The 26,167-nt window shown below is 40.7% G+C and overlaps 2 protein-coding genes across 7 annotated transcripts in view; both read right to left on the reverse strand.

Moving 5' to 3' along the window:
• LOC134344939 (uncharacterized) overlaps positions 1–26,167 on the reverse strand; it is a 199,510-nt gene that overhangs the window by 146,860 nt on the left and 26,483 nt on the right. The window lies entirely within an intron of this gene.
• The window catches only part of LOC134344972 (ribosomal protein S6 kinase alpha-5), a 338,866-nt gene that overhangs the window by 49,067 nt on the left and 263,632 nt on the right, over positions 1–26,167 (reverse strand). For all 6 annotated transcript variants that reach the window (XM_063045114.1, XM_063045122.1, XM_063045107.1 and 3 more), the window contains 3 exons: positions 23,479–23,612; positions 18,973–19,066; positions 7,292–7,462 (listed from right to left, as the gene is read on the reverse strand). In XM_063045114.1, the coding sequence (XP_062901184.1) occupies positions 7,292–7,462; positions 18,973–19,066; positions 23,479–23,612 (399 nt within the window). The remainder of the gene's footprint in view (positions 1–7,291; positions 7,463–18,972; positions 19,067–23,478; positions 23,613–26,167) is intronic.

The following is a 26,167-nucleotide window of genomic DNA, read 5'->3' on the forward strand; positions in this document are numbered from 1 at the left end:
ATTACCAAGCACTTCCCATTGCTTCAGTATACACATAACCTCAACTTTAGCTTAAGACCATAAGACATGGAAGCAGAATTAGGTCATTGAATCCATTGAGTCTACTCTGCCATTGCTACTAACTGAAAATGATCCCTGCAGAGCATTACAAGGAGTCCTCCGTTCAGCTACTACCACTCATAGATTCACTGTAAAAACCATCGTAACATTTCTACAGTTGTGGGGGCCGAGTTATTGGGTATATTTAAAGCGGCAGTTGATAGGTTCTTGATTGAGAAGGATGTTGGGGGTTGCAGCAAGAGGATGAGAAAATGGGGTTGACAGGGGTAATAAATCAGACATGATGAAATGGTGGAGCAGACTTAATGAGTCAAATGGCCTAATTCTGCCCCTATGTCTTATGGTGCTGATTAAAGGCCTGCGGCTGACCAGCCTTGATCAGATTAAACAGTGAGGCAGATTTGAGGGGCTGAATGTTCTACCCCTGATCCTATTTCTTGTGGGAAAAATATTTGGGAAGATTATAAGGTGATGGGGAAGGCAGAGGGTAGAGAAGGGCAACACTGTTGAATAAGAGCCAATAAAGGCTGAAGCGATAAATTTATTTTCTAGAGTATTTTCTATGACTATCGGAAAAATCAACTTTTTTAACAGCAAGGTGTCCTGCCTAAAGATAGTTCATCTTCTCATCGAATGGTAAAATAGCAAATTGGTTTAGATCTTAGAGGTGAAGTTTAGAAGAATGAGGGGGATCTCATTGAAATGTACTGAATATTGAAAGGCCTAGATAGAGCAGATGTGGACAGGGTGTTTCCGATAGTGGGGGAGTCTAGGACCGGGGGAATAGCCTCAGAATAGAAGGACATCCTTTTATATGTCAGGGGGCAGTGAATCTGTGGAATTCATTGCCACTGATGGCTGTGGAGGTCAAGTCATTGGGTATATTTAAATTGGAGGTTTAAACCCAGGTTCAATTCCCATTACTGCCTGTAAAGCGTTTGTACATTCTCCCCATGACCATGTGGATTTTCTTCGGGTGCTCCAGTTTCTTCCCACAGTCCAAAGATGTACCGGTTGGTAGCATAATTGGTCATTGTAAAATTGTCCCATGATTAGGCTAGGATTAAATCGGGATTGCTGGGTGGTGTTGCTCGAGGGGAAGGAATGGCCTACTCCGTGCTGTATAAAACTATAACTGAGTGGAGGAGCAGACTAGATGGGTCGAATGGCCTAACATTGCTCCTCGTGTCTTATGGGTTCCTGCAAAATCCCAATGTTTATTGTGTATGACTATGATATGATACAGTCTATAGACATCTGGCTTTGCACAGCTTGGTTCTGTACCTTTAAGGCACAAATTAGCATTTATTTAATTAGGACTAGAATATTAAAGCAACAATGCTAAGGGCTCTGATGGGTGGAAGCGAGACCCCAATAATCCTATCAGCAGTCCTCGCAATCCTCTATAGGGACTTGTGGTCAAATGCCTTGCAATTCCCATACCAGACAGTGATGCAGCTGGTCAGAGCATTCTCAATGGTGCTGCTGTAAAAAAATAGCTAGAATGGGGTGGGGGAAGGAGGGAGGCTCACTCTCCTCAGGAAGTGGAGATGTTGCTGTGCTTTCCTTACCAAAGGGGTGGTGTTGAGGGGCCAAGTAAGATCATCCACCATGTGCACTCCCAGGAATTTGGTGCTCCTAACTCTCTCCACGAAGGAGCCATTTATGTGCAGTGAGAAGTGGTCAACCTGCACCTCCTAAAGTCCACAATCATCTCTTTAACCTTGTCCACATGAAGTCTCAAGTTGTTGTGCCTGTACCACTCCACCAGCCGCTCTACCTCCTTTCTGTAATGCAGTCTCACAGCCATCGACAAGGCCAATCACTGCTGAATCATCAGTGAACTCGATGATTTGGTTTGAACTGGATCGAGAAGTACTGTCATACTGGATCAAGAAGTACTGTCATACTGGATCAAGAAGTACTGTCATGCGTCAGCAGCGTAAACAACAGCAGGCTGAGAATGCAGCCCTGAAGGAGGTACCAGTGCTCAGCATGATGGAGCTAGGGTCATTGCAGTCAAACCAGACTGACCAATCTTTTAATCAAGTAACAGAGAGAAGTGTTGAGACCCAACAAGGACAGTTTACCCACCAGCTTCTGAGGGATTATTGTATTAAATGCCGAGCTGAAGTCAATAACAGCATCCTAGCATATGAGGCACCGTTTTCCAAGTGGGACAGGATGAAATGGAGGGCAGAGGCTATGGTATCATCAGTGGACCAACTTGAGCGATAAGTAATTGGAAAGGGTCCAAGGTAGCAGGAAGATGGAAGATGGGAGATAGTTCAGCAAGGCAAAGACCACAATGTTCACTATATTTTCTTTGTTCTAATTGTATTTGCTATTTGTAAAAAAATTTGTATAATCTATAATTATGTATTTCTTGTACAAGTTGCTTACATGATGCTGTGATGTGGGTGCAAGTAAGCATTTCATTGTACTTGTGCATATAATAATAAACGACTTTGACTCTCAGGCTTTTGGATTACAACAAACTACCCATGCAGTACAATTTATATTTTTTAACTGTTGGTTAGGGTAAGGAGCTTTTTGGAGCACTAATATACAAAACATACAATGGCAGTTTATAGCAAGAGCATCAAATTTAATGTGCAGCAAATAGGTTGAAGTAAAGACTAAACATGAGAAATTCTGCAGATGCTGGAAATCCAAAGCAACACACACAAAATGCTGGAGGAACTCAGCAAGTCAGGTAGCATCGATGGAAACGAATCAACAGTCGCTGTTCGGGCCAACACATTTCATCAGTACTGGAAAGGAAGGGGAAAGACTCAAGAATTAATTTAAAAGGTGGAAGGAGGGGAAGCAGGATAGCTAGAAGGTGACAGGTGAAGCCAGGTGGGTAGGAAAGGTAAAGGGCTAGAGAGGAAGGAATGCTATAGGAGAATAGAGTGGACCAGAGGCAAAGGGCGAGGAGGGAACCCTAGGGAAGGTAGGAAGCTAGAGTGGGGAATAGAAGAGAGGAGGAGAGAGGAATTTTTTTAAACCGAAAGGACAAATCGACATTCTTGCCATCATGTTGGAGGCTACCCAGGCAGAATAAGGTGTTGCTCCTCTATGGTGAGGGTGGCCTCATCCTGCGCAAGAGGAGGCCATGGACTGATATGTTGGAACAGGAATGGGAAATGGAATAAAAATGTTTCGCCACCAGAAAGTTCTGCTTGAGGCACTTGACAAAGTGGTCCTCCAATTTATGACGGGTCACCAATCTAGAGGAGCACCAGACACAATAGATGACCCCAGCAGATTTGCTGGTGAATTGTTGCCTCATCGGGAAGGATTGTTTGGGGCGCTGAATGGAGGTGAGGGAGAAGGTGAACATGTGGGTGTAGCACTTTAGCTGCTTGCAGGAATAAGTGGTGGGAAAAAGTTCAATGGGGAGGGAAAATTGGACAAGGAAATCATGGAGGGCGTGATCCTCTGGTAAGTGGGGGGTGGGTTGGGGGGAAGAGAACTGTTCCTTTTCAGTCCTGAACAAATGCCTTGGCCCAAAACTTCGACTGTTTATTCATTTCCATAGATGCTGCCTGACCTGCTGAGTTTCTCCAGCATTTTGTGTGTGTTGCTTTGAAATAAAGACTATCCTGCCTGCAAAAATAGATGTGACTAGCAAAGAAGTATTTAAAATGAGAGCATAAATACATGATTTGCTTTCAAAGTCTAAACAGTGGCTTAGGTATTGGTATTGGTTTATCATTAATCAAAGATGGTGCCAAGCTACAACTTCCGTTGAGTCACAGCTCAGATTTATTGTACTTTAAATTGTTTTTTCTTAGGTTTGCAAGGGTTATTTTGGGGACAGGGAGAGGAGTTAGGTAACAAGTTAGGGATGTGGAGGAACTGGAGGTCGGTCCAGTGTCTAAGTCTCAGCTCCACATTTGAAGACCGGCGATGCAGACATGGGAAATCTGCGCTCGAATATCAGATGTTGGACTGGCAGATAGAGGATGGGCCCCACACCCACCCCAGGTCAGCAAGCTGTCAGCTTGTTCCAGAGCTGCAGTTTCTATGCAGGCAGGAGGAACAAGTTCTGATGACTCCCTGGGTTTGCAAATTGATGAGATCACAGTTCAAAGCCTACGGTATGGGGTCCCATCATCTGTGAGTCTGGAGCTCAACCTCTAGTGTTTGGTGATTGGTGTGTCATAAGATCACTGCAGAGGGCCATAAGACATAAGAGTAGAATTAGGCCATTTGGCCCATCTAGTCTGCTCCGATGATCGAATTGGAAGTTGAGGCACATTGGCCATAGTCGAGTCTGCAAATCCCTTAGTTCACAAATTCCTGAGAGTCCGCTGGGGAGGTCGAAGCCCGGTGTCTGCAGGGCCCAAGTCAATGTCTGGTGGAGGCTGGAACCTTGGCCTGTTCTGCAGTTAAAGGACTATATATGTGTGTGGGTGGGGGAGGGGGAGAGAAGAGGATCAGGGCCTGTTTTTGCTGTTGCTGTATCGTTGTTTGTGTTCTGAGTTGTTCTACCAAGCACGTAGGTATGCTATGTTGGTGCCAGAAAGTGTGGCAACACTTGTAGTCTGCCCCCTAGTACACCCTTAGGTGTATTGATTATTAACGCAAACAACACATTTCACTGTACGTTTCAATGTACATGTCACAAATAAACTTCAGTCTTGAATCTTATTATTGTCATATGTACAAAAATACAGTGAAAGGCTAGTCTTGCATACTGTTTATGCAGTTCGAATCATTACATTAGAGCTAGAATAAGGTACAATAAAGTATAAAAACTACTGAAAGGGAGCAGTGTAGGTAAACAATAACGTGTAAGATCGTAATGAGGTAAATTGAGGTAATAAAGTAGATTCTATTGTAAGAAGCAAATCTAATCAGATCTAGGAAGAGGTGCAGTCGACGTTTCAGGCCAAGACCCTTCGTCAGGACTAGTCCTGACAAAGGGTCTCGGCCTGAAACGTCGACTGCACCTCTTCCTAGAGATGCTGCCTGGCCTGCTGCGTTCACCAGCAACTTTTATGTGTGTTGCTTGAATTTCCAGCATCTGCAGAATCCCTGTTGTTCTAATCAGATCTGTTGAGTTCTTCGAGGTTTATTTTGAGTGGAAAATTTCTGATAGCAGAGCACTAACGAGCAAAAAAATAGGTTACCCAGAACCAAAGTGAACAGGATAATTTTTTATAAAACAGAAAATCTGCAGATGCTGGAAATCCAAGCAACACACACAAAATGCTGGAGGAACTCAGCAGGCCAGGCAGCATCTATGGAAAAGAGTACAGTCAACGTTTCAGGCCGAGACCTTTCATCAAGACATCAGGATCATTTTACTCTTTTTTATCACAATGTGCCAATGCACCCTACCAACACTGTGAATTTAGGTCTCTGCTGGGAACTGACATTAACTGCTCCATTTTTGTTCATGGACCTCTCAGATCCCTCTCATCATCTCCTGCAGAGTCTAAGGTAACAAGCTCTTAAAACAAAATACAGAATAGATATCCGTTGAGTAATTGGTTTAGAGGACCAATGGCACTAAAATGAATCACTAATACAGGGCTGCATCAAGTACTTCGGTACACAAAAATAGCAAATCATGGAATTCAATGCAAAGAGAGCGAGTTGATGTTTTTGCATAGACAATGATAGATTGGTGCAGACAAGACAGTAGATGCTTACTTGAGTGGTGCCTTGTGACTGCCTCATCTGCAGTTGAGGTAGAAAACATACACAAATGATACTAATACTACTTGTCTCATTTGCATTTGGACAGAACATTGTGACCTACTGAAGTACCACAAGACATACTTAGAATCTGGTAATATAAATCTACTCAAGGTGATGATAACAAGGACTTTGCAAACTATTTGTATATAAACAATAACTTTTATTGTATTGAAGTACCTTATAAATAGGAAAAGGTTATTAAAATGAGGCTTAAGAGAAAGTGGAAGGTGATAAGGTATTGTTGAAGGGACATATTTTGAGATGCACACACAAAATGCTGGAATTCAGCAAGCCAGGCAACATCAGTGGAGCAATATAAACAGTCAATGCGTACTGGAAAGGAAGGGTGAGACCAGGTGAGGGAAAAGGTTGGTGGTGGTGGAGGTTGATGTGATAAGCTGTGAGGAGATATGTGGGAAGAGGTAAAGGGCTATGAAAGAAATTTAATAGGAGAGAATCTCAACCCAAAGCATCAACTACTTTTTTCCATAGATGCTGTCTAGCCTGCTGAATTCCTCCAGCATTTTGTATGTGTTGCTTGGATTTCCAGAGTCCCTGGATTCTGTAGATCTGTAGAGTTTGTAATAGGAGAGGATAGTGGACCATGGAAGAAATAGGAGGAGGAGGGGAACCAGAGGCAGGTGATGGCAGGTGAGCAGAAGGTCCTCACCTTCTTATTCTGGCTTCTGCCTTTTTATTTTCTATACTCTGATGAAAGCTCTTAGCCCAAAACATTGACTTTTTATTTCCCTCCACAATGCTGCCTGGCCTGCTAAGTTCTTCCAACATTATGTGTGTGCTGATCAGCATCTGTGGAATCCCTTGTACATCTGCATTTTGTGATGGTTGTAAGGAAGAACGTTGAAAGGTGGAAGAGTTCAGGAAGAGGTGGGAGTAGGTCTTGAGTGGGAAGAATGAAGGAGGAACCCATGTTGACTACACTTAACTTCAAACACTGTTAGACACAGGGTGGGGAAAATCAAGGAAACATTAAAGGGAAATAATATCAAACAAACTTGTCACAAGCAATTACATCATTGAAATTAAAAATGCAGACCTGCACTACATGGACTAACATTGCAACCAAATTCTCTGAGATTAGATTTGAACGTTCTGTGTAAAATCACCAAGTCTTAAAGCCATGAGTTCTATAAACACCTGGCCATAAAGTAGTAGTGTTGTTCACTTTTTTGGCTGATTATGGCAATATATTTGACAGAGAGAACAGATTGAAAGTTATTTTTGTGAAGCAATGATGCTCGTCAAACTTTCGAGTCATATACAGCAATTGTGCGACAGTACCACCAGATCTAGATTTACAGCACTCTTCACCATTGAAGTCAGCTGGGCATCAGAAACTTTGAAGGTGAAAAGGCTGTGGGATGGGGCGGCACATACCAGAGAAAGGTACAGTCAAGGGGAAAGGTAAGTACAGAAATTATAGATAGCTTAACACAGAACTCCCAGTGTTTATTCCATATTCCCTTTTCCATAATGCCTTTATTACATCTATTACCTCAGGCTTCAAATCCCTGTGGACAACTCCGACATCGTGCATGTGACTGACAGCAGAAACCAGCTTGCGCATTATGTAACTGGCTTCTGTTTCACTGAAGTGTTTTTTCTTTCGAATTCTTTCCAGCAGCTCCCCCCCTTTCAGTAGCTCCATTACCAAAAATGTGTGTAGCTGAGGAGAAAATAGAGAGCAAAAGGATATCATGCAATCAGGTCAATAACTTGCTCATTGTGCTTGACTGACTGTTACTAATTTTCACTGAAACAATAAAGATTTTGTTTCTTCACATTTTTCACAAATGCTAATACGTAAAGCAAGTCAAACACCCAAATACATTGTAAGTCTGCCTTCAGTCTGATGGCAGCAGCTAATTAAAGTTATTTCTCCCTATTTCATGGGCAAGACATTTGAAGTGCAGTCTTTTGATCAAATCATACGATGAGAGAAATAAAAAGTTGGATACTTGGAGAGACTTGAAAGCGAATTTGCTCTTCTTTTGCACTGAGGAGATTAAGACTGGTAAGAGGTATTCAAAACTGTAAAGGTCATCAACGAAGCACAGAGATTTAAGATTATTAGAAAAAGAGCCAAGGATGAGATGAGCACCAATTTTCTTACACAGTGAATTGTTTCTACCTGAAATGTGCTGTTAGAAAGGGAGATGAAATCAAATTCAAAATTGACTTTCAAAGGAGGTTCTTAAAATTTTACATATCATTGAATCATAGAGAAACAGAACGGAAGCAGGCCATTCAGCCCACCAGAGCCTGTGCTGACCATCAAGCACCAATTTCTATAGTAATTGTACCCTAATCCATGTCTATGGGTAATAGGTGTGGGATAAAGTGGACAACTTGTTAATGCAAACAATACATTTCACTGTATATTTCTATGTACACACGATAAATAAATCTAATCTGAAAACCCAGTTAAATATAAACTGGGGGAAGGAAGCAAGATTGTTTGGAATTTTTTTTTGGTCTATTTGTTCTTGCATAAAACACACAAAGCAACTAATGACTTCAATTCCCTTTTTAAACAAAAATCGCAAGGCATTAATCCAGGATTAATGCAATTTTAATATAGGTTGACCACTTCAAATCCGGAAATCAGTAATCCAGTTCCACCGCTGGTTCAGACATAACTTTTGCCAGCCTAACTTCAAATTTCCTGTGTCGCCGTGCCAAAGAAGCAAGTCATACTGTGTTTTTCTGCATTTATTTTTATAACGTGCTTATCTAACCCAAATCATGTCTTTATTGAATAAAGAAAGTGCTTCTCATGGTGTAAAATGCAAACACCATATGTTAAAAATACAAGATAAGGTGGAAGTTTTGACAAAACTCGACAGTGGTGTGTCTGTGAAAAGCATATACAACTTGTATAACATTGGCTCTTCCACAGTTCATGAAACAAAGAAACAAAAAGATAAGTTGCTCCAGTTCTTTGCTAACAGCAAATCAGAAAAAAAAGATGTGCATATGGAAAAAAATGAAACATGAAAGATGTTCACAACTAGATTAAGTTCACATAAAGTGGTTTAAGCTCCGCGTCAGTGAAGGTGTAGAACTGTCAGGAGAGATGGTGAAGGAACAAGCAGTATTATTTCATGAAGAATTAGGACTGGATTATGAGTGTGATTACAGTGAAGGGTGGCTTTAGCATTACAAGCAGCAACAGGGCATAAAATTTTGTACAGTGTGTGGTGAAAAACAGTCAGCAGACATGGAAGCAGCCGCCGAGTTTGTGATGAATTCGCTAAATTAGTTTCTGATGAAGATTTAAATCTGGAGTAGTTCACAGGCTTTTTATTTGTCGTTTATTCTTGCTTTATTATCCAATTTGTACTATTTAATAATACAATAACAAGGTAACCTACAGGGAAGAAGTCATCTCTCTGACACAGTGGTGTCAAGAAAACAATCTCTCCCTCAATGTCACAAAAACAAAGGAGCTGGTTGCGGATTACAGGAGGGATGGAGACAGGCTAACCCAGATTAACATCAATGGATCTGGAGTTGAGAGGGTAAACAGCTTTAAATTCCTCGGCATCCACATCACCGAGGACCTCATGTGGTCTGTACACACCAGCTGTGTGGTGAAAAAGGCACAACAGTGCCTCTTTCACCTCAGATGGTTGAGGAAGTTTGGTATGGGTCCCCAAATCCTAAGAACTTTCTACAGGGGCACAATTGAGAGCATCCTGACTAGAAGCAGCACTGCCTGGTACGGGAACTGTACCTCCCTTAACTGCAGGACTCTGCAGACAGTGGTATGGACAGCACAGCGCATCTATTGTTATGAACTTCCCATGATTCAGGACATTTACAAAGACAGGTGTGAAAAAAGGGCCCATAAGGATCATTGGGGACCCGAGTCACCTCAGCCAGAAACTATTCCAGCTGCTACCATCTAGGAAACGGTACCACAGCATAAAAGCCAGGACCAACAGGCTCTGGGACAGCTTCTTCCACCAGGCCATCAGACTGATTAACTCATGCTGATTTGAGTGTATTTCCATGTTACATTGACTACTCCATTTATTATAAATTCTTATAAATTACTATGATTGCACATTGCACATTTAGACGGAGACTTAACGTAAAGATTTTTACACCTCGTAAGAAATAAAGTCAATTTAATACAGGGTACTATAAAGGTTGGGTGAGGTGATCATCATGTGGATTAGAAGTGTTTGTTTATTTAATCCTAATTTAACCACCTGTGATTCGGCAAAATCACTATTCTGGCACTGCACAGATCCAGTGATTCTGGATTTGTGGTGGTCAACCTGTAACTGAATTATTGAAAATTAGAAGGGTTATTAATGGAAATGTTATTTTATTTAGTGATGCAGTGCAGTAACAGGCCCATGGCCTAACAAGACCGCGCTGCACAACTCTCACCAAAGTTGCTGGTGAACGCAGCAGGCCAGGCAGCATCTCTAGGAAGAGGTACAGTCGACGTTTCAGGCCGAGACCCTTCATCAGGACTAACTGAAGGAAGAGCTAGTAAGAGATTTGAAAGTGGGAGGGGGAGGGGGAGATCCAAAATGATAGGAGAAGACAGGAGGGGGAGGGATGGAGCCAAGAGCTGGACAGGTGATTGGCAAAAGGGATATGAGAGGATCATGGGACAGGAGGCCCAGGGAGAAGGAAAAGGGGAGGGGGGGAAAAACCCAGAGGATGGCAAGGGGTATAGTCAGAGGGACAGAGGGAGAAAAAGGAGAGAGAGAGAGAGAGAGAGAGAGAGAGAGAAAGAATGTGAGTATATAAATAAATAACGGATGGGGTACGAGGGGGAGGTGGGGCATTAGCGTAAGTTAGAGAAGTCGATGTTCATGCCATCAGGTTGGAGGCTACCCAGACGGAATATAGATGCTCCCGATGTGGCCTTCTATATATTGGTGAGACCCGACGCAGACTGGGAGATCGTTTTGCTGAACACCAACGCTCTGTCTGCCAGAGAAAGCAGGATCTCCCAGTGGCCACACATTTTAATTCCACATCCCATTCCCATTCTGATATGTCTATCCACGGCCTCCTCTACTGTAAAGATGAAGCCACACCCAGGTTAGAAGGAACAACACCTTATATTCCGTCTGGGTAGCCTCTAACCTGATGGCATGAACACTGACTTCTGCTAATGCCCCACCTCCCCCTCATACCCCATCCGTTAATTATTTATATACACACATTCTTTCTCTCTCTCTCCTTTTTCTCCCTCTGTCCCTCTGACTATACCCCTTGCTCATCCTCTGGGTTTCCCCCCTCCCCCTTCTCCTTCTCCCTGGGCCTCCTGTCCCATGATTCTCTCATATCCCTTTTGCCAATCACCTGACCAGTTCTTGGCTCCATCCCTCCCCTTCCGTCTTCTCCTATCATTTTGATTCTCCCCCTCCCCCTCTCAAATCTCTTACTAGCTCTTCCTTCAGTTAGTCCTGACGAAGGGTCTCGGCCCGAAACATCGACTGTACCTCTTCTTAGAGATGCTGCCTGGCCTGCTGCGTTCACCAGCAATTTTGATGTGTGTTGCTTGAATTTCCAGCATCTGCAGAATTCCTCGTGTTTACGCTGCACAATTCTACCCATTTGACCAATTAACTACCAACCTGGACGTCTTTGAAATTTGGGAGGAAACCAGAGCACCCAGAGGACACCTGTGCGGTCACAGAGAGAATATACAGGCTCCTTAAAGACAGTGGCTGAACTGAACTCTGGGCACTGATTCTGTAATATCATTCTGCTAACCACTACGCTACCATCCTGCCCCAACTATGCTACCATGCCGCCCTATGTAGAGGTTATGTAGAAACTTGAAACAAAGAAGAAAATTCATGAAAGCAAATGTTTCTTTTGCTAATACTGAATACTCGCCACCTTCCAGTCACATATTGAACCTGTCAAGGACTTATCTTTACAATGACTACACAGAGTTATGGTGTGGGATTGATGTGTATAATTGCAGATATTTACAGATCCCAGAGTTATTGTTTACCATATACCACAAAAACACTGGACAATTTTGGAGCATAGAAGAAACTATTTTTACTAGAATTTTTTTCTTAGTATCATAGAACTCCAAACAGACAGTTAAGATCACATTGAATAGCGTAGGTCAAGCAGTGTTGGAAGATACCAAGCTGCAATCCATCATGCCATACAATAGAACATAGATCACTACAGTATAATACAACCCACAATGTTGTCCCAACCTTTTAACCTACTTTAAGATCAATCTAACTCATCCCTCCCACATAGCCATCCATTTTTCTTTCATCCACTTGCCCATCTAGGAGTCTCCTAAATGTCCCTAACCAGTAACACTTAGTGGCTAATTACTAATCTAGTGGTTATAATACGGTGAGTGAGTTCCTGTAAATCACTCACTGTATTATAACCATTAGATTGAAAGAAAAAATAAAAAGGATAAAACCAGAAAATGTCCACTTCACAAACATTGAGCACTAGGTCTAAATTCTGAAATGTGCCCCACAGATTAGTCCAGTTAAAGCCTAACATAATGGTTCGTACAAAACCATACCATCCAAATATCAAGCGGACTCCACCTCAACAATCCCTAAAAATGTCCAGTCCACTCGGGAAGACAGACCCAGAGGTGGTGGTGCTACAGGTGTGTGGCAATATTCCTGGGAGCTTACAACACTGATGCCAGATGTTATGATGTTTTTGTGCATTAGATGAAGAAAGGACAAAAAAAACTCTGATTTCCACCCAAAGACACATGGATTAGGGTTAGTAAGTTGTGAGCATTCTATACTGGTGCTGTAAGCATAGTGACACTTAAGGGCTGCCTTCAGCACACTCTTGATGCAAAGGACCACACTTCACAGTATGTTTCAATGCCTTGATATACATGTTATAAATAAAGCTAAGTTTTCTTTCTTTTCATTCCTGTTCATCCTTTCCTTATTTCCTTGAAACATTTGACCTAGCAATAAAGGAACAATGATATTGCTTTAAAATCAGGATGGTGTGCGGCAAGGAGGGGAACTGTAGGTACCATTGCTACTGTTGGGCGTTACTCCCTTCAGGTGGGATGTGCTTGGACCCACGTCATCATATCCAGGAGCAGTTGTTGCCCTGCAGCTATCAGGCTCCTGGACGGGCTTCATTCACCTCAGTGCTGAATGGGCTACGCAGTTGGGAACTCATTTTCAGCAATTCTACAAATCATGTTCCATGTGGTTTTGTTTACTATTTGATCAAGGCGTACAGGTCAAGGACGAAGGACGAACCAGTGTTATGCTCACGATTCCACAAGGTTTACTTGTTTCAGCACTGGCTATGGCCTGCAGTCATCGGGCTCCTGGACTGGCTTCCCTTACCTCAGTGCTGAACTGGCTCTGTGGCTGTGGACTGACTTTTGGAGACTCTGCGGTTCATGTTCTGTGTGTTTGTTTATTTTATATTGTTTGCACAAGTTGTTCTTTCCTTTCGCAGATTGGGTGTTTGACTATCTTGGTTATGTGGGTTTATTTTGATGGGTTCTATTGTGTTTTTTGTTTTGTGGTTGGCTGCGAGACGAAGGATCTCAAGATTGTATACAATATAGTACATGCTTTGATAATAAATACACTGCTAATTTTGAACTTTGTACTGTGCCTCCACAGCCCTACTTCTTGATTGTGATAAAGCTGCTGTCGGAATAAGTCAGCAACTGCAGTGCTTTTTGTACATATGTGTCATACACTATGGTTGTACCACTACATTGAGTTCAACGGCCACTGGGACATGCCTTCTTCTCATTGCTACCATCCAGGTGGTGGTACAGGAACTTGAAGACACACTCAACATTTTAGAAACAGCTTCTTCCCCTCTGTCATCAGATTTCTGAATGGACAATGAACCCATGTACACTTCTTCAATATTTTTTTTCTTTGTTTTTTGCTCTTTATTTGCAATACTTCTTCCTTTTTTAAAAAAATATATACTGGGTCAAACAATGTTTTTGCCAAAGCCTAATGAAATTGAAACTTTAATTCAAAAAGGGAAAATTAAAAAATTTATTTCTTGTATGTATAATTTGATTCAAGAACAGACAATTAAACAAGGAACCCATAAGTCAAAGCAAAAATGGGAAACAGATCTGAATATTAATATTGATGAAACAAATTGGTCAAGACTTTGTCTTGACAGTATGACAAATACAATAAATGTTCGACTTAGATTAGTACAATATAATTTTTTACACCAATTATATATTACACCACAAAAAATAAATAGATTAAATTCAAATATATCTGATAAATGTTTTCGGTGTAATCAAGAAATTGGTACTTTTTTACATTCTACTTGGTCTTGTTTTAAAATTCAACCCTTTTGGATAAATTTAAGAGTCTTATTGGAACAAATTACTGGAATTCAACTTCCACATAACCCTGTATTATTTCTATTAGGTGATATTGAAGGGATAAAACCGAAACTTAAATTGAATAAATATCAGAAAGAATTTATAAAAATTGCATTGGCAGTAGCTAAGAAGACTATAGCAGTTACTTGGAAATCTGATTCGTATTTAAGTATGGATCGTTGGAATAATAAAATGGCTAGTTCTATTCCACTTGAAAAAATTACTTATAATTTAAGAGATAAATATGAAATATTTTTGAATATTTGGCGCCCTTATTTACAAAAGAGAGGATGGCATATTTAAGTGCTCCGATAAAGATTTTGGTTACTTGGGGAAAGTAACGAATAATTATACTAAATTTATTTTGAATCCCATGGAGCATGTGGAAACCTTCCAATACCCAGGCGGTTCTCTTTTTTTTCTCTTTCTTCTTTTTAGGTAGGACTATATATGGGGGGGAGGGTTAAGGGGAGGGGGAGTGGGTAGATTTTATCTTTTCATGTATTCTTTTTGAAAATTTAATAAAAATTATATAAAAAAAAAATATATACAGTCGGTCTTCCGTATCCGCGGGTTCCACCAACTGCGGATCAAAAATATTCGGAAAAAAAAATTCCAGGAATTTCCAAAATGCAAAACTTGAATTTGCCACGCGCCAAGCACTACGCTGAATCCACGCAAATGGAGTGATGTGCAGGCATACCCTGCTGTAGCCTCCCGCCATTTCACAGATCCTCAGTCCCTCTCCAGCACTCGTTGTTTGAGCATTGTTTGCCTTGCATCTCGTTCGTTCGCGAGCATTGTTTGCCTCACATCTCGTTCGTTCGCTACTTGTGTTGTGAGCGAGAGGAAGGAGTTTAAGGCTAGTAAGGGATGGCTGGCTAACTATGTAAAGCGCTACAGCCTCAAGAACTTAAAGATCATGGGAGAATCAGCATTGGCTGATGCCGAGGCAGCATCAGTGTTCCTAGAAGAGCTACGATGGTTGCGTCTGTACCGGACATGAACAGACCTTTTTTCTTGTCATTATTCCCTAAACAATACGGTGTAACAACTATTTACATAGCATTTACATTGTATTGGGCATTATAAGTAATCTAGAGATGATTTAAAGTATACGGGAGGATGTGCAGAGGTTATAAGCAAATACTATGCCATTTTATAGAAACATAGAAAATAGGTGCAGGAGTAGGCCATTCAGCCCTTCGAGCCTGCACCGCCATTCGGTATGATCATGGTTGATCATCCAACTCAGAACCCTGTACCTGCCTTCTCTCCATACCCCCTGATCCCTTTAGTCACAAGTGCCATATCTAACTCTCTCTTAAATATAGCCAATGAACAGGCCTCAACTGTTTCCTGTGGCAGAGAATTCCACAGATTCACCACTCTCTGTGTGAAGAAGTTTTTCCTCATCTTGGTCCTAAAAGGCTTCCCCTTTATCCTTAAACTGTGACCCCTCGTCCTGGACTTCACTAACATCGAGAACAATCTTCCTGCATCTAGCCTGTCCAATCCCTTTAGAACTTCATACGTTTCAATAAGATTCCACCTCAATCTTTTAAATTCCAGCGAGTATAAGCCTAGTCGATCCAGTCTTTCATCATATGAAAGTCCTGCCATCCCAGGAATCAATCTGGTGAACTTTCTTTGTACTCCCTCTATGGCAAGAATGTCTTTCCTCAGATTAGCGTACCAAAACTGCACACAATACTCCAGGTGTGGTCTCACCAAGGCCTTGTACAACTGCAGTAGTACCTCCCTGCTCCTGTACTCGAATCCTCTCGCTATAAATGCCAGCATACCATTCGCCTTTTTCACCGCCTGCTGTACCTGCATGCCCACTTTCAATGACTGGTGTATAATGACACCCAGGTCTCGTTGCACCTCCCCTTTTCCTAATCGGCCACCATTCAGATAATAATCTGTTTTCCTGTTCTTGCCACCAAAGTGGATAACCTCACATTTATCCACATTAAATTGCATCTGCCAGGATTTTGTCCACTCATCTAACCTATCCAAGTCACCCTGCATATAAGGGGCCTGAGCATCCGCGGATTTTGGTATCCATGGGGGGTCCTGGAACCAATCCCTCATGGATACCGAAGAACGACTTTATTTCTTATTGTAATTTATAGTTTTTTTTTTATTATGTCTTGCAATGTACTGCCTCCACAAAGCAACAAATTTCACGACCTATGCCAGTGACATTAAACCTGACTCTGATTCTGTTGCAGCTCTATCAAACTCTGGTTTGTCCATACATGGGAGTATTGTGTTCAGTTCTAGTCACTGCTCTATAGGAAGGAAATGGAAGTTTTAGAAGCTATGGAAGAGATTTACCAAGATGCTGTCTGGATTAGAGAGTGTCTTTTATGAGGACAGTTTGAATGAGCTAGGGCTTTTCTCCTTGGAGCTAGAGAGGATGAGGGGTGTCTTGATAGAGGTATACAAGGTGATAAAAGGCTAAGACAGACTGGACAGCCAGAGACTTTTTTCCCAGAATAGAACTGGCTAATACGAGGGGGCAAAACTTTAGATACTTGGAGGAAAATATACAGTGGCATGCAAACGTTTCGGCACCCCTGGTCAAAATTTCTGTTACTGTGAATAGCTAAGCAAGTAAAAGATGAACTGATTTCCAAAAGGCATAAAGTTAAAGATGACACATTTCTTTAATATTTTAAGAAAACCTTTTATTTCCATCTTTTACAATCTCAAAATAACAAAAAAGGAAACGGGACTAAAGCAAAAGTTTGGGCACCCTGCATGGCAGTACTTAATAACACCCCCTTTGGCAAGTATCACAGCTTGTAAATGCTTTTTGTAGCCAAATAGGAGTCTTTCAATTCTTGTTTGGGGGATTTTCGCCCATTCTTCCTTGCAAAAGGCTTCTAGTTTTGTGAGATTCTTGGGCTGTCTTGCATGCACTGCTTTTTTGAGGTCTATCCACAGATTTTCGATGATGTTTAGGTCGGGGGACTGTGAGGACCATGGCAAAACCTTCATCTTGTGCCTCTTGAGGTAGTCCATTATGGATTTTGAGGTGTGTTTAGGATCATTATCCTGTTGTAGAAGCCATCCTCTTTTCATCTTCAGCTTTTTTACAGACAGTGTGATGTTTGCTTCCAGAAATTGCTGGTATTTAATTGAATTCATTCTTCCCTCTACCAGTAGATGTTCCCCGTGCCACTGGCTGCAACACAAGCCCAAAGCATGATCGATCCACCCCCATGCTTAACAGTTGGAGAGGTGTTCTTTTCATGAAATTCTGCACCCTTTTTTCTCCAAACATACCTTTGCTCATTGCGGCCAAAAAGTTCTATTTTAACTTCATCAGTCCACAGGACTTGTTTTCAAAATGCATCAGGCTTGTTTAGATGTTCCTTTGAAACTTTTGAATAGAACTTTTTGGCTGCAATGAGCAAAGGTATGTTTGGAGAAAAAAGGGTGCAGAATTTCATGAAAAGAACACCTCTCCAACTGTAAAGGACGGGGGTGGATCAATCGTTCTTTGGGCTTGTGTTGCAGCCAGTGGCACGGGGAACATTTACTGGTAGAGGGAAGAATGAATTCAATTAATTACCAGCAAATTCAGGAAGCAAACATCACACCGTCTGTAAAAAAGCTGAAGATGAAAAGAGGATGGCTTCTACAACAGGATAATGATCCTAAACACACCGCAAAATCCACAATGGACTACCTCAAGAGGCGCAAGCTGAAGGTTTTGCCATGGCCCTCACAGTCCCCCAACCTAAACATCATTGAGAATCTGTGGATAGACCTCAAAAGAGCAGTGCATGCAAGACGGCCCAAGAATCTTACAGAACTATGGGCCTTTTGCAAGGAAGAATGGGCGAAAATCCCCCAAACAAGAATTGAAAGACTCTTATTTGGCTACAAAAAGCATTTACAAGCTGTGATACTTGCCAAAGGGGGTGTTACTAAGTACTGACCATGCAAGGTGCCCAAACTTTTGCTTTAGTCCCTTTTCCTTTTTTGTTATTTTGTAACTGTAAAAGATGGAAATAAAAAAGTTTTCTTGCTTAAAATATTGAATAAATGTATCATCTTTAGCTTTATGCCTTTTAAAAATCCGTTCATCTTTTACTCGCTTAGCTATTCACAGTAACAAAAATTTTGACCAGGGGTGCCCAAACTTTCGCATGCCACTGTAGGTGGGATGTCAGAAGTAGGATTTTTAAAAACAGAAATTGGTGGACGTGTGGAACACACTGCAAGACTTGGAGGTACAGGCAGATACATTAGACATTTATGAGACTTAAATAAGCACGTGGAGAAAAGAAAAATGGAGTGCTAGATTGATCTTTGAGTAGGTTAAAGGATTGGGACTATATTGTGGGTTGAAGTGTCCAATTAGGACAACGAACTTCAGGAACGATGCAAAGTTTTAGGAGAGAGGGTGCAGAGGAAGTTTTGCTTAGAACTAAGCAGATTCCTGATAAAAGTACTTAAAATCATAAAATGTCCAGAAGAGATGAAAGAATGAAACTATTCCCATATTTGACAGAAAGGCAAAGAATCAGAACCACAGAATGAGGATGACCATGGCAAAAGCAGAAAAAAATGACATGAGAGGAAGATATTATTTTGGAAATGAGTACTAAGAATCTGGAATTCAACAGCAGCACTCAAAAGCAACTGTGCAAAAATTTGAAAAGAAAGAAATAGAATGACAAGGAGAGTGTAGGGGAGTAGAATTAGCTGGATTACTCCTGCACAGAGCATGTGCATGCTCAAAGAACCAAATGACTTCCTTCTGTGATATAATCATTGTAGTAACGTACCTGATCATGGTAAACATCATGCAGTTTTACAATGTTCGGGTGTCCTTCACAGAGTTTCAGAGCTGCTATCTCCCTTTGAGTGTTCACTTCCATTCTGCAAGGAGGAATAATAACCGTGTGTCAAAGAGACTCAAACACAAATAGAAATTCAGGTTAGAAGTTTGTATTTCTTTATTTAAAAATTGTTTTTTTTAATGAAACCAAGGTACAATACTCATTAATCTATTCATACAAAGAAATTAGTTAACTTTACCCTAACCGGGATGTTCAGGCTACTTCAGTTTTGGTGATATTTATACTTTATTAGTCCTGTTGCTCTTTGGTAATAAAGTTAACACATTCAGGAGTCCAAGATAAAATATGTTAGGTAGTTCCTCTGGATTGAGGAGGATTTGCTGTCACTGTGTTTTTTCAAATTCTGAAGTGATTGATGAGGCCACTGTGGGAGTCACTGGCTCTTCCACCAATGGACTAGGATGTGGTTGAAGGGCTGTGTGCTTATTTGTGAGGTGGATTATACAGGGCTTCTCTGTGCTCTCAGTGTATGCTACTGAGGTCTACAATACTATTATGGGAGCTCCTTGTGCTCCTTCTCCACTTTCAGTCATAATAGGCCAGACATTCAGGAGGGGGTTGGGGGGGGGTTGCTACACTTCAAAAGGTGAGCAAACTTTTGAGTACAACTATACTCAGTTGCCAATTTATTAGGTACACCAGCACCTTCTGTTGCTGCACCCCATCCATTTCAAGGTTTGACATGCAGTGCATTCAAAGATGCTTTTCTGCACACCGCTGTTGTAACAAATTGTTATGTGAGTTACTGTTGCCTTTTTGTCAGCTTGAACCAGTCTGGCTATTCTCCTCTGACTTCTCTCATTAACAAAGCTTTTCACTCACAGAACTGCTGCTGTTATTTTGTTTCTCCCACCATTCTCTGTAAATTCTGGAAACTGTTGTGCATGAAAATTCCAGAAGATCAGCAGTTTTGAGATACTCAAAACATTGTATTTGGCATCAATAATCATTCCATGGTCAAAGATCTCATTTTTTTGTCATTCTAATGTTTGGTCTGAACAACGACTAAACCTCTTGACCATGTCTGCATGCTTTTATGCATTGAGTTGCTGACACTTGATTGGCTGATTAGATATTTGCATTAACAAGCAGGTGTACAGGTGTGGTCAGAGTGTATATCTTTCACTCAGTCAGCTTGATTATTGCTTTCCATGACAGAGATCAGAAAAGAATGTTTGCTTCAAGAGTCTGGTGTTAGATATGCAAGTGACATGGCCTGTCTGATGTGGCTAAGAGTAACCAGGGTCTCAATGCTGGGTATGTTAGCCTGGAAAGGATACTGACCATGATTTGATAATCTTTTCAGTACATTTAGAGAATTCTGCAGACCCAATTGGTGGTATTTTTTCAGAGCAGTCACTTAGCCATTGCTAGTAGTACAAATCTCAAGCATTTAGTAGGGCAGGAGTCACAGCCGCTTGGTAAATCATGAGTTTTGTGACTAATTGAGGGTTTCTTCTTCCCCCTTCCTTTTCAGTCCTGATGAAAGTCTCGGCCCGAAAAGGCAACAGTTTATTCCTCTCCATAGATGCTACCTGACCTGCTGAGTACCTCCAGCATTTTGTTTGTGTTGCTCTTGTTCTTCAAATATCACAGGTGAAGCCCTGCCCAAAACTGAGCACATCTACAAAAGCGCTGTCACAGGAAAGCAGCATTGAACATCAAGTGCCTGCACCATCCAGGCTATGCTTTTCCTCTCGCTGCTACCATTGGGGAGGTGGTACAGAAAGCCTTAGGTCGCACACCCCCAGATTCAGGAATAGTTATTATCCTTCAACTATCAGGCCCCTGAACCAGTCGTTACTCATCTCAACTCTAACCTCACTCCACAACCTATGGACTCACTTTCAAGGTGTCTACAGCTCATGTTCTCAATATTATTTATTTATTTATCTGGTTGCTTATTTATTGATTTATTTACTTATTGGCATTTTAATTGTATTTGTAGTTTTGCTCTGATTCTATCATATTCTATTCTACTGTGAATGTCTGCAAGAAAATGGATCTCAGAGTAGTATATGGTGACAGGTAGTTTGATAATACATTTAGCTGATATCCTTTTCCATCAATCAATCAAAGGCGGTGCTGACACACTGAAAGTGGTGATGAATTTCACTCTTGGTGTCTGCCAACATGAGAAGCAGCTCCTCAGGTACAGAAAGTGGTCAACATTTTTCAAAATTTCACTGTCTAAAGCAGGGTGGTACAGTGGAGGCACGCTGGTGGATGACCTTGGTCTTGGAGATAAGAGGAGAAAGCCCATACTACTGTATGCATGAAAGGACAAGTTGACAATGTCTTGCAGTTCAATCTCTGAGCACATGCAAACACCAAAGCCTAGTAATTCAACTACTGAGGTTTGAGTGACCTTGCTTCCGGAGTGCAGATGCCATAAGTTGAAAAGTTACCAATTAAATTGGAAGAATAACTTTTTGTTCAGTTAGAATAATAAGAATATCATTCCTTGTTTATTGAAGTCAAAAGGAAAATAATCTGAAAATGAATCACTAGGGCTCCTCGGGTTACTGATTACATGACTTATAGAAATTTGACGTTTTTGGAGCTGAGGTACAGCTTTAGGGTGGGAAGAATTGTGAAAATTGTTGAGCAATGATGCAGTTTTACCTGACATCAGTCCTCATTAACACTGATTCTGTTGTGGGCCCATTGATCAGTCTCAGGTTATGCATGTCATCATGGAACATAAGCAAGATGTGGATGAGTTTCTGTGGGGAGATGAATTTGAAGGTGTTCCATGGTCCCTTCTGATGTACAGCTTATGGCTGATAGTAGATGTTGGTACAATACTCAACTGCCGCTACTCTAAAGGTAAATGCTCAGTAATCTGCACAGTATTGAACCGTATTTGATAATTGCTTTGTCTACTTACGATGGCACTTAAAAGAGTACAATGGTGGCTGGGGAGAACAGTTGGTAAAAGGCTTTTAATGGCAATGGCTGACAACACTGGTGCAGAAAAATTAGAAGGAAGGAACATGATGTCTCCACACATGCATTTAAAACATTCTAGAAGATGCATCTCTTTTGGGGTCCTTGGAATTTAGCACACTTCTAGAGAATAAAGAATATCAATACTCTCAAATATACAAATACCCTCTTCCATCAGATTTCTGAGCAGACCATGAAATTCATCAACACTACCTCACTCTGTACTCTCTTTTTGAATGACTTATTTTTAGAATATACTTCTGACTGTAACTTAATTTTTTATGTATTGCTCTGTATTACTGCCACAAAACATATTTTATGACACACATCAGTGATAATAAACCTGATTCTAAGTATACAAAGATTAAGAGTTCATATATCATTTAGAAAGGATACTGACAACTTTAACAATACCATTAGGCTACTTGGGTGTGATTATTTTCCACTCCTGATAACGGACATGTTCTTACTGAGGAAAAGGAGCAAAGACCTTTATCAGCAAATGTTATGGAATGTTAAAGGAAAATAGCTTTTGCTAAATATACACTTATTTTGTTACAATAAAAAAATGCTATGTCCGACAATCTGCCCTGACATTGTCTCAAATACAACTGAGGAAAAAAAGGACCAATAAAGGCAATTTGATGTTGTTGCAAGTGTTCATGATTACCATTATGTATTTGTAACATTCCTTCTGTCCAAAGAGTTCTGAACGTAAACACATCCAGACTAGTCTGTCCTGGTCAAGCCATGTTGATGTCACAGCCAAGAAAGCTCACCAGTGTCTCCATTTTTTATTGATGATCTATAGAAAGCATTTTGTCTGGATTCATAACGACTTGGTATGGCATCTGCTCTGCACGCGATCCCAAGAACCTGCAAAGTTGTGGACACAGCTCCGCACATCGCAGTACATCTCTCATTGCCTCTGTAAAGCAGCCAGGATAATGAAAGACCCTACCCACACTGGATATTCTTTCTTCTTCCCTCTCCCATTGGGCAGAAGATACAAAAACCTGAAAGCATGCAGCACCAGGCTCAAGGGTAGCTTCTATCCAACTATTACTAGAACCTTGAACAGACCACTTTTATGATAAGATCTACTCTTGGCCTCACAATCTACCTCCTTATGACCTTGCTCTTTATTGTTTACATGCACTGCATTTTTCGGTAATATCTACACTTTATTCTGCGTTGTTAATGTTTTACCTTATCCTAGCTCAATGCACTGTGTAACGATTTGATTTGTATGAAGAGATGAAAGAGAAGCTTTTCACTGTATCTTGATATAGATGACAATAATAAACCTATTCCAGTAACAAGACATGCCGTACCTGTTTACTGATTAAATAATATCAGTGGGACCTTTAATAGTATTTCTCAAACTAGAAATTAAATTAATTTGGATCAAGAGAATACTGGACAAGAAGGAATCTCTTACCGTAAAAATATCAAAATTAAGCCATCATGGTTTGGCATTACCTTTTGCTGACAATTTTCACTGCAAACTCCTGCCCAGTTTTCTTATTCCGACACCTTCTACAGATGGAGAAACTTCCTTCTCCAAGTGAACTGTCTTTCAGATCAAGATCATAGTGCTGATAAAACGGAGAATCCTGTTTGGGAGTGGGGTGAGGGGGAATGTGGTTGGGTGTAGGGGTGGGGGTGGGATTAGGGGGGGGGTTGAGTAGGAGGAAGAATTTTAAAAGTTAAAACCAAATGCTACATAAACTGAAAGGATCAAAGTTTCTACTTGACATTCATATTTAGGAAGGGGAAGTTGGAAGAACAGACAGTAGTCATCATCGGTAGAAAGGATCAGCAAGCAGCTTCAAGTTCCTGGGCATCAATGTCACGGAGGATCTATCCTGGGCCCAAAATGTTAGGAGTTTTGAGGAGATTTGAAATATCACTAAAGACACTCACATATTTTCAATGCATGGAGGAGAGCATTCTGACCGATGGCATCTCAGCCTGGTGCGGAGACACCAGTGAACAAGATTACAAGAGGTTATAGACTTAGCCCATTACGGGCACAACACATCCTATCATCGAGGACATCTTCAAGAGACAGTATCATTTATTTCGGCTGGCACTATAGTGCCAGTGATCATCAACTGCTGCTGTCTGTAAGGAGTTTGTACATTCTACCCATAACCATGTGGGTTTCCTCAGGATACTTTGGTTTCCTCTCACATTTCAAAGTCATATAGTAAGGATTAGTAAGCAGTGGGCATGCTACGTTGGCGAGAAAGTGCACTTGCGGGTTGCCCCCAGCGTAATTGTCGCTCATTTGATTTGACTCATGACTCACTTCACTGTATGCTTTGATGTTTGTTCATTTGTTATGTACCATATCACATGACATGGGCGACCATGGTTTTTCCAAGACCATGATTGGACTTGGCAAATTTTTCTACACAAGTGGTTTGCCACAGCCTTCTTCTGGGCGTAATCTTTACAAGATGGGTGACTCCGGCCTTCATCAAAATGCTTCAGAGATTGTCTGCCTGGCCTCAGTGGTCGCATAACCAGGACTTGTGATATGCACGAGCTGCTCATATAACCATCCACCACCTGCTCCCATGATTTCACGTTTCCCTGATCTGGAGGGCTAAGCAGGTGCTACACCTTGCCAATAGGTAACCTGCAGGCTAGAAGAGGGAAAGAGCACCTTCTTTCTTTTTAAATCTTTTTATTGAGTAAGTATACAAAAAAGGTAAGCCATATAAACATTAATACAATGTTAAAGTACAATAAAATTCCAAAAGATAACAATACCAAAAAGAAAATACTACAAACAATGTAATTTAAGCATAAGAAACCAAGATAACATAATAGTATACTAGATTTTATATATATCAATGGAAAAAAAAAAGAAAAAAGAAAAAAAAACCCCCCAAAAAAAAACCCACCGTGCAACTACCTAAAAGCAAAGCAAAGCAATGGGCTAACTTGAAACCAAACAGAGTTAAACTTAAAATCACGTCCTCAATCCCGACCTCCATTAAAACAGTGAAAAAAAAACAAGAAGGGTAAATATTACATTAAATGAAAATATCGAATAAAAGGTCCCCAAATCTGTTCAAATTTAAATGAAGAATCATAAAGGTTACTTCTAATTTTCTCCAGATTCAAACATAAAATCGTCTGAGAAAACCAAAAAAAGGTAGTTGGAGAGCATTAAGCTCTTTCCAATGTTGTAAAATACATCTTTTCGCCATTAAAGTAAGAAATGCAATCATTCTACGGGCTGAAGGGGAAAGATTACTAGAAATTTTAGGTAGTCCAAAGATAGCAGTAATAGGGTGAGGAGAGATATCTATATTTAATACCTTAGAAATAATATTGAAAATATCTCTCCAAAAAGTTTCCAAAGTAGGGCAAGACCAAAACATATGAGTTAAAGAGGCTATCTGCCCCGAACATCTATCACAGAAAGGATTAATATGCGAGTAAAAACGCGCTAACTTATCTTTGGACATATGTGCTCTATGAACCACTTTAAATTGAATTAGGGAATGTTTAGCACAAATAGAGGAAGTATTAACTAATTGTAAAATCTGCCCCCAATCATCCACAGAAATGGTAAGCCCCAATTCCTGTTCCCAATCTACCCTAATCTTATCAAATGGAGCTTTCCTAAGTTTCATAATAATATTATAAATCATAGCCGATGCACCTTTCTGACATGGATTAAGGTTAATTATCGAATCTAAAATATATATAGGAGGAAGCATTGGAAAGGAAGAAAGTATAGTACTTAGGAAATTTCTAACTTGTAAATATCTAAAAAAATGTATTCTTGATAAGTTATATTTATTAGATAATTGTTCAAAAGACATAAGGGAACCATCTAAAAATAAATCCAAAAACCGTAAAATACCCTTAGTCTTCCAAGTTTGAAAAGCGCGATCCGTAAAAGAGGGAGGAAAAAATATGTTACCTAAAATAGGAATCGCTAACCCGAATTGATTAAGATCAAAAAATTTTCTGAATTGAAACCAAATGCGCAAAGCATATTTAACTATCGGGTTAGAGACCTGCTTAAGGCGTTTCGAATCAAAAGGAAGAGAGGAACCTAAAATAGAACCAAGTGTATAACCCTGAACAGATTGTAATTCCAATGCTACCCATTTAGGAATAGATAGTATGTCCCGGTCAAGTAACC

Source organism: Mobula hypostoma, chromosome 1, assembly GCF_963921235.1.
Source record: "Mobula hypostoma chromosome 1, sMobHyp1.1, whole genome shotgun sequence".
In the NCBI taxonomy this organism is placed as follows: domain Eukaryota; kingdom Metazoa; phylum Chordata; class Chondrichthyes; order Myliobatiformes; family Myliobatidae; genus Mobula; species Mobula hypostoma.